Source organism: Malania oleifera, chromosome 5 (genome assembly GCF_029873635.1).
Source record: "Malania oleifera isolate guangnan ecotype guangnan chromosome 5, ASM2987363v1, whole genome shotgun sequence".
Lineage (NCBI taxonomy): Eukaryota > Viridiplantae > Streptophyta > Magnoliopsida > Santalales > Ximeniaceae > Malania > Malania oleifera.
Genome location: NC_080421.1, coordinates 41,278,122 through 41,287,825, shown reverse-complemented (window position 1 = coordinate 41,287,825; position 9,704 = coordinate 41,278,122). Strand labels below are relative to the sequence as shown.

General features: G+C 35.4%; 1 protein-coding gene across 1 annotated transcript; it reads left to right on the top strand.

The window, feature by feature from the left end:
• Positions 1-598: 598 nt before the first annotated feature.
• Positions 599-7,900, top strand: LOC131156330 (large ribosomal subunit protein eL14y-like). Its single transcript, XM_058109924.1, has 5 exons — positions 599-774; positions 863-964; positions 6,937-7,066; positions 7,177-7,289; positions 7,528-7,900. Exons 1-5 carry the CDS (start codon positions 772-774, stop codon positions 7,582-7,584), a joined length of 405 nt encoding a protein of 134 aa, XP_057965907.1. The 5' UTR covers positions 599-771; the 3' UTR covers positions 7,585-7,900.
• The last annotated feature ends 1,804 nt before the right edge of the window (positions 7,901-9,704 follow it).

Sequence of the window (9,704 nt, the reverse complement as noted above, 5' to 3'; positions counted from 1 at the left end):
GTGGATTGTAAGAGTTCGCTCTGCGAGCCAGCGGGGACTGTGGATGGTAAGAGTTCTCTGTGAGCCAGCGGAAATTGTGGATAGTAATAGAGATGTGTCCGGGAGGTCGGGTTGGCCAAACGTCCAACTGATGTACGGAAGTCGTGTTCGCATTCCGGACTTTATCTGATCAGCGAGGTTTGGTGCTGCACCAAGGGCTCCGAAGGGTTTGTTGGTTATGTAATCAAAAAAAAAAAAAAACACAAAATCATTGGTACAAAATGGTTTGTTTTCATCAAAATTAGATTAATGAAACCTTAAAACTAACATGTTTTTCAATTTTATAAATTATACAAGATAGTATTTTAGGTTTATCCAAATTCCACACTCCCATATATAAAATAAAATAATTAAAAATTTAGAAAATAAGAATATGTTTTTTTTTTTTCATTTTTTAAATGTTTGAAAATTTTAAAATAAAAAATCAATTTATTTTTGTAATTTTTTAAAAATTCAAAATAAAAAAAAATGTTTTCCAAATGAAACGCTTTTCCGGTGCACGTGCCGAAACAAGAATACCATGAGCCCACCACGGGCCCACGGCACCACTCTTGCCGCTGCTGAGTCGTGACGCAGCGGTCCAGACCGCTAAAATTTTCTCGCCGGTCCACTTAGACCCGAGCATAAATTGCCTCTCCTCCTAAACCCTAGCTTCCTCTCCTCACTCGCCGCTAGCAACTAGCCGCACAGAGTCTACCACCTCTGATCTGCAGCTTTCTCAGATCTCCGAAAATGGTGCTCCTCTAACTTCTTGATTCATCTGGGTTTTTCGATTTCTTTGGTTTCTTTCTCCATGATCTGATGTTTTGGTTTCACGGTGTAGCCGTTCAAGAGGTACGTGGAGATTGGCCGAGTCGCCCTCGTCAACTACGGCAAGGACTATGGCAGGCTCGTCGTCATCGTCGACGTCGTCGACCACAACAGGGTACGACTACGAGCGATTTGCGTAGATATTATTATTATTATTATTATTATTATTATTATTATTTTTTCTTGAATTATATTTAGAAAATGCATCTCTTGGTTTTGATAGGTAAAATGGTTTTCCTGTTATTCTTAAAAGCCTGAGATTGCTTCTTATTAATTCCTAACCTCAGCATCTTATTATTTATTCATTTTAGTTCATTCAGTTTATGCGGTTTGAATTTTCCTTCAACCTCGGATTGTTTCTATGGACGATTTAGTGGAGGAAAAATGCGTATAAAGTTTGAACCTTTTACGTATCTATATTCTTTAGATTTTTATAATTTCATTATTTGGAAAATTCTAGGAACTCTAAAGTTGTTGAAGAACTGCTAGTCCTGTTGGAAGAAATACGCATCATGTTCGGTTAGGTTTGTGTTGATTTAGCAAAGTCTAGAAATTCTTAATTTGTAGAAATCCTAGTCCTAATGAAACAAAGTACCCATTTGGGTCACTGGGTCACAACCTCATCGGTGCTCCTCCTACTTTATTGAGGACTCTGGTAAGAGAGCTAGAACTCCATTCCCTTGCTGGCACTGTGAGTCAATTAATTTGTTTTGGCTTGGGCTGCTTGGCACTAACAACTAGTTAGTGCTTCGCTTGGATTACAAGAACAGAGAACCATTTGTTGATACAATTCTGCAAATGATCACTGAACCTTGCATTCTATATGCCTATAGAATATCTTCCAGATTAATAAGGTTTTGTAACTAGATCTCTCATGGAGAATCAATTGTTGATACAATTAGGGGTGAGCATAATTCGGCTAAAATCAAATTAACTGAATTAACCGAGTAAATTCAGTGGGTTCAATTCGGTTAAAATTTTATTTGGTTCAATTTGGTTTTCATTTTCGTTGAATTTTGGCTTTCGGTTTGGTTAAATTAATAATAAATAATTATATATATTATGTATTAAAATATTTTATATATTATATATATACTAAAATTTTATTTATTTTTTATATATTATATATGTTAAAATTTGTATATGATGTATATTTTTTTATATATTAAAAATCTATATTCTCTATATATATATATATTAAAATATTAAATCGGTTAAAATCAATTAACCGATTTAACCAAAATTCAGTTCGGTCAATTTTGATTTTGGTTAAATATGAAATTTCGGTCGAGTTAGTTAATGGGATTTTTTAGCCGAATTTTTTTGGTAATTAACCGAATTAACCGAACCGATCGAATGCTCACCAGTCACCTCTTGATATAATTGTGCAAGTGATCACTAAACCTTGTATTCTGTATGCCTATGTAATAGCTTCTATATTAGTAAGGCTGTCACAAGTCTCTCTATCTCTATCTCTCACTCATGTGAGGAGACAATCACAATTTTGTGGTAGTGGGGAGGAAGTACTTCTTGTTCTTGAGGTAATACTACTTAAGAATGAACAGATTCCATATTTTTTTGAGTTTATAAGAGCATCTTGTTCCACTTGAAGAAAATGCTTTTGTAATGTTCGTAGCACCCTCCAAAGATGAAAGTGGAGGACTGTGGGTCAGAGGGTTGTCATGAAATCTCCAATGAAATTGAGGATATTGGAAGAAAGATCTTGCCCAACATCAGATCAAAAATCAATGGGGAGATGTTCCCAATCACGGCAGGCGAAACCTCTTCAGAAACTGTGATTCCATTGTAAGAGAGGATTTACTCACTTGAATCCTGTCCTCCATTGAAGAAAGGGATTAAGGCAATAAGATCTTGTTGTCACTATGGCCATGGCACTGATGAATCTATCCAGTTTACATTATCTCCAGCATTGGAGGAAGGTCTTGGGCATTAGAATCCTTTGGGAAAGATGACTGAATTCACTCTCATATGCACACATGATGGAGAAATCTATCAACATTGTTGAAGAACTTGGTAGTAAGTTTCAAGCCCAACACTTCCAACAAGCCCCTCCTTTTTTCTAAGACTCTTACCTTTTGTTTGTAATTGGTAATGAACTTCCAAAGGAGTCTTCTGATAATATAGGAGTTGCTGAGGGTGAAGCAAATCTCTGCATCCTAATCCAGATGTCGAGGAAAATGATTTTAGTTCTCTTGGGCTAGTAAGGGTTGATAACTCCAACATGATTGCAAGGAGGGAGATGAATGCATAGTTAAGGATTGATGCTTTGGACTATATAATCTGTTGCAAGGTTCCCCTCATGACCTTGCCATTATTCCTATTAACAATAAAATGGTACCGGATACATTCCTAATTAAGCCATATTGTGCTAGAAGAGTTGCAAATTTGGATGCTGGTGGTTAATTGATTAAGGAGTAAAACCTTGAAGTAGATATCCAAAAAGTAAAAATGGTGTGTAAAGTTAGGTCATTGGGGAATTTTTCAATAGTTCTAAAGACATTGGCCTTCAATATTTTGAAGAAATATGGAAAAAGCACAAAGAAGGCAAATTAAGTCATAAGAGCACGAGCAACAACGAGAAAAGGAAGACAAACAAGGATTGAGATGGTTGGAATCTTTTATTGTGACAAACTAATGGGCGTGTTTGGTTTGGTTTCGTTTCTGTTTGTTTGTTTGTTTGTTTTTATTTCTATAAAGTGAAGAAACATATTATGAAAACATGCTCATTTTTCTCAATTTTTTGTTTTTGTTGAGGATTTTCATCTATTTGCAAAAAAAAAAAAAAAACTGAAGACTAGGTTTTATGGCTTTTTAGTTGTTTTGACAACTTGTTGACAGAATAATTTTAGTATTTAGAATTAACTTTTTTTAGATTAAATCATTCATTTATCCATACTTTTTAATTAAAAATAAAAATAAAATGATCATATGAATTTAAAATATGATTAAAATAAAAAATGTCGGTGAAAATTTTAATATTTAAAATAATGAAAAACATTTAAAAAGTATTTTTCCCATATTTCAATTGTTATGTATAATAAGACTGTTATTGTAAAGTGAATTTTGAAATGTAATAATTAGGTAAAAATTATTATTATTTATTTTTATTATAGCATTTTTAATTTATATTAATTTGTAGTTTTATTATTTTACTCATAATTTTTAATTATTATTTGATAAAGGACAAAAATAGGATTTGTTAATCAAGTTTTTATTTTTTTTAGTTCTAAAAGAATTTAATCGAATAGGTTGCTAGTTTTCGGTTTTTAGTTTTTGTTTCAAGTTTTTAGTTATCGTTTTGGGTTTTCATTTTTATAATTTTTGAAAATGATACCAAATGGCCACTAAGAGGATTTTTATTTAGTAAGCTTTTTACTTAAAAACCATACCCCTAATTCAGTACAATGTCAAAGGATTAAATGACGAGAAAATGAGGCATGTAGTGAAATTTTTTTTGTAAGGAATGGAAATGCGAGATCATCAGCTTGGAAGAAGCCAAAATGCAGGCTATCAACAGCCATTATCAGCAGTGTGGGGAACTAGGAACTTTGGATTTTCTCTTCTGGCTACAATAATGATAGCAGCATAATTGTCTTTTAGATGTGTAGTGGTTCTGGTGGAATGCCCCTCTGGATTTTAGGGAGCTACTTCAGATGGTTCTTTTCCCTTATGAAAGTTGGGGGACTATGGATAATGCATGCATGGGGTAATTCCTTTACTTCAGAAATATGAATGCCCGTACTAACCTTTCTCTCAGTGGATCCTTACCTAGTCTAATTCTAGAGAGAGCCCCCAACATATTGAGAGGTGCATTTCCCAAAGGTCACACAAAAGCTCCTTGCAAGAACAATATCTGATCACTCTCATATCTATTCAAACATGGGAGGAGTTCAATGGGGTCTGTCACCCTTTTGTTTAGAAAACATGTAGCTAATGAGGATTTTAAAGATCTTGTCAAATTGCGTGGGGTCAGTTTTCAAGGGTAAGGTTTTGGGAGTTACATGGTAAATTCCAAGTTCCAAGTTCGAGGGAGTAAAATTAAAAATTGAAAAAGCTGAACAAGGATATTTTTGTAGGCATCATACAAAGAAATTGCCACTTGTGAGAGACCTCAATGATCTCAATGAAGTGAGCTGGCCATGGGGCTGTCCATAGTAGTTCAAAGCGCGCTTGCGCTTGAGGCGCACCTAGGCGTGAGGCGCAGTGAGGCAACCAAGCTAGCGCCCCATTCTTCTTTAGGCGAGGCGACCTTCAAGAGGCGCAAGTAGGTGCACTGAATCTCCAGGCATAGTGAGTCGCGCCTTAAAATTTTTGAAGCTGTTAAGAAATAAAACGTAGCCAAAATCAGCCCCATCCCCCTTCCTAGCCCTTCGAGCCTTCATGAGTTGTCTTCTTCTTCTTCTTACTATTGAATATTTTGGCATTTTAAATTCTAATATAACTATTGATGCGTTTTTAAAATAATTACCCACCAAATAGGCATTGGACACAATTTTAATAATTGTGTGCCTCACCTTTGTGAGGCGTGTGCCTTTGCCTCGCACCCTGTTCTTCTTAATGTAACATTTTTTGCTGAATTTAGCTACTGTTTTATTATACTCTTTTCTTTTGATATTGAAGATGCTTTTGGGCTTTCAACTTGGCAATTTTATTTCATTTCTAATGTGAAGCTTGAAATCTTGCATACTTAATTACTTATGTTGAACTATGTTTCACTTGGAATTTGGTACTTGGTTGTCATAATTACTAGTGAATATTTTGGCATTTTAAATTTAATATAACTATTGATGTGTTTTTATATCAATTACCCACAAAATGGGCATTGTACACAATTTTAATAATTGTGCGCCTCACCTTCGTGAGGCGCGTGCCTTTGCCTCGCTCCTTCGCTCCAAGGACCCTCTGCGCCTCAGTGCTCCTTGCGCCTTTGACTACTATGGGGTTGTTGAATGAGATAGGTAAGTAAGGTTGAAGCTCATGAAGGAGTTGTCTGACATTATACATGTGGAGTAAATTGCTTGGAGAAAACAATCTAGGGCTCTTTTGCTCAATGATGGGGGTCATAACACCAAATTCTTCCAAGCAAATGCACATAGTAGATACAGCACAATGAACAAGGTTAAGCTTTGTGGAGGATGTGGGGGTATGAAGAAGGGCATTTGTGATTTGGATTAGAATCTACTCTGAGCTGGCTTTATGGAGACAGTTGGTTAATTGTAAAAGGTTTGCCCATATTTATAATACTTCGGCATAGTGCTTGAAAATTCCTTTAACAAAGAAGAAATCATGATTGCTTTGAAGGAGTTGAATGGTGATAAAGTCCTAGGTCCTTATGACTTTATCTTGGCTTGGAAGAAGGCCAATCGGAACTGCTTAAATATTCTACTTTGTTTTTTTTTTTGTGAAGATTTTCACCTCTAGCATCTTAAGTTGGTCTGCTTTTGGACTTGTATACTTCGTTAAAATGGGCTTGTATATGCCAATGCCATTGTGATATGTCCTACAAAAAAAGTCTTGTGATATTCTTTTGCTGTTTTAGATGCATAAAGAACCCATATTGGCAAGGGTACACTATTGATCTGGGTTTTCTACACTCCTTATCAAATCCCATTCTAAAACCACAAAATGGAGACAAAGGAAATGTTCATACTGAATTGAGCATCCTTTTGTTGTGAGCAATAACATGTTAGTTTTGTAGTCTTTGTTGGTTTGTTGGACCTTGAGGCCCATGCTCACATTATCAACCGTGTCTGGACTCCAGCTTTTTCGTTGAGGTAGCCCAAAAAATGATATTGGTTATTCAGAGGATGTTGCTTTTGGTGCTGGTGGAGTTCTTAGATATGCATGCTAGGAAGCCTAATGACATCTTGTCAATTTGTATATTTTGTTCGCGATTTTGGTTTGTTGAATTATTCAATTTTAGTACAGTGCATCAGTTATAGTTAAATGCTCTTGATTATTTTTTAGTCTGAGGTTACCTGCAGATGGTCTGTTGGTCTTGCGTGTTAAAAAACAACGTATTTTCTTGTCTATCTTATTTCAATATATCCCCATATAATTTTGCAGGCTCTTGTTGATGCCCCTGATATGGTGCGAACCCAAATGAATTTCAAGAGGCTTTCACTTACAGATATTAAAATTGACATAAAAAGGGTTCCAAAGAAGAAAACTCTGATTGCTGCCATGGAGGCTGCTGGTGAGTGTCCAGCTTGAAAACTGGAAAAAATGGGAAATGTGCTCCGCCTTTCTTTGTATCAATGTTACTTTTATGATTCATGAAGTTGAACTGTTATGGTATGATGCCAGATGTCAAGAACAAGTGGGAGAACAGTTCCTGGGGCAGGAAGCTGATTGTGCAGAGGAGAAGGGCATCACTTAATGATTTTGATAGGTTCAAGATCATGTTGGCAAAGATCAAGGTTTGTATCAATTGCTGCCTTGTATTGTTTTGCACTTATATTTTGTTTGTTTTTGAACAATGAGACTACTGCTAAACATTCCCTTGTTTTGTTCATGTTGGGTTTGGCATGGGTCAGCCCCACATCTTTACCAGACATTGGATCAGTCAAACATGACCCTTGATTTCTAGTATGCGACTCCGCACAAATTATGCGTTTGCAAGGGTTAATAATATCTTCTTTAAAATTGAATTTGCAGAGGGCTGGAGTTGTGAGGCAGGAGCTTGGGAAACTCAAGAAGCAGAATTCAGCCTGAGATTTCTCTATTGTGAAACTCAAAAAGCAGAGTTCAGCCTAAGATTTCTCTCTTAAAGACTTAGCAGTTTTGTTGTGGATTTTGATCACTTGTCATTGTGATAATTAGTTTTGTGCTTCCCTTTTTATTATTTCATGGATCAGCGAGAACAAATGACCAACCAACTTTAGGTTTCTTCTATTTTTAATCATATGATCCTGTAAGTTGCTGTTTTCGTGTTCTACTGTGCTCTTATCTTCTCAATGATTTTTGTAACCTGCTCCTACACTGGGTTGGTAGGCGAACCCATGTTCTCTACAAGTCTCATATTTGCTCATGATGATGTGTTTAGTGAAAGGCTCTCCCTATGTTTTGATAACATGGTATGTTAGGGCTGGCTTAGAAGAGTGGTTTAAGTGCTTGTTTTAAGCAGTATTATGCTTGCTTTATCGGGTTTCTGTACTGCATCTCATGAACAAATGGTTAGGAGCATCGATATTGTTGTGCCCTGCGAACAAAATCCTAGCTCCTCTTCACTCTTCATCAGTCTGCCAAATTAGAATTTGTTATTATTAGTTCTTGTGGCAACAAGTTACCATGTGTAGAATTTACTTTTGTAATTAAATCATTCTATTCAGAATTCTAATACAATGTGAAATAAAATGTCCATGGAAATATAAACAACAATTAAAATAAAAATATTCACAAAATTTTTAAAATTTGGAAAAAGTAAGATTCTTTCATTTTTTTTTTCTCCCACCTACTTTTATGACCTTTTTTCTTTAAATTATTTACAACTGTCGCTCACAATCAATTAATTTTATTTTTTTAAAAGCAACTTTAGTTTGTTGCTTCTATCTTGTAAATTTGATGCAAGTTTGATATGTTTTTGTGACTCTTATACTTTGTGGAGTGCATAGACAAAAGAGAGGAAAATATATGACGATGCAGCAAACACTCGATGAATGGGTCACATTCGTTGACAAGTGGAGATACTGAGAGCAGATAAAATTTAGATATTTAGAAGAAGTCGACAAATGGGCCTAAATTTGTTGACGAGTTGAGATACTAAGAATAGTTAACATTCAGACATTCAGAAGTCGTCGATGAAAAGATCTCTTTTGTCGATGAATGAACTAGTAATCGTCAACGAATTGACCCTTTTCGTCAACGATTGCTCTTGGGGCTGCGAGAAAGAATTAAAATTTTGAATGTGAATGTTGAGACAAGTGGGTATTTGAAGAGAAACTTCCGAGAGGTTGTTAAATATGTCTTTCTAGGCATATTGTGTTAGAAGAAAATCATTGTAACCATTGTATTGTGTACTTTGAATTTTCATAGTGAATTTTTTGCTGATTGCTCCCGTAGATGTAGGCTTTGCTGAACAACGTATATTTTTGTGTTGATTCTTGTTGCATACAGATATATTGCGTGTGTGAATTGTATTTTGGTTCTTCATTGTTTGCTGTGTTTATAAATTCCGCTGTGCAATCCCATACTCTTTTCAAAATAATTGATATCAGAGCGTTGTTGTCATGATATCGAGTTCTTCTGCAAGGTTTGACGTTGTCAAATTTAATGGAATTGGAAACTTCAGTTTGTGGCAAAGGAGAATGAATGATTTGCTTGTGTAATAAGGGATGGTGAAAGTCTTGTATGGTGTTCAACCGGATAGTATGGATGAGACAACTTGGAGAGAATTGGAGGCAAAGGCTGTTTCCACAATACGTTTATGTTTGACCAACGATGTGTTCTATCATGTGATGGAGGAGGATTCTCCAGCGGTTGTGTGGCAAAACCTTGAAAGTTGGTACATGTTTAAATCACTTTTTAATAAATTATTTCTTATTGGCTTAAGATGGTTGATGTTGTGAACTTAAATCAACACATCAATGAATTTAATCAAATTATAAGTGATTTAATGCGTGTTGATATTAAGTTTGAAGAAGACGATAAGACTTTGATGTTAGTAAATTCCTTACTAGCAACTCATACTTATGAAAATTTAGTTACCATTCTTACATGGGGAAAATACTCTTAATTTAGAAGAGATGACAAGTGCCTTGTTGAGTTTTCATCAAAGGCTGAAAATCTGCGATGAAAACTCATCTGGAGGACTTGTGGTGAAAGGTAACTATGAA

Coding starts and splice junctions, on each gene's coding strand:
- LOC131156330 (XM_058109924.1), top strand. Junction 7,067..7,176: donor TGCTGCCATGGAGGCTGCTG/GTGAGTGTCCAG, acceptor GTATGATGCCAG/ATGTCAAGAACAAGTGGGAG. Junction 7,290..7,527: donor TCATGTTGGCAAAGATCAAG/GTTTGTATCAAT, acceptor TTGAATTTGCAG/AGGGCTGGAGTTGTGAGGCA.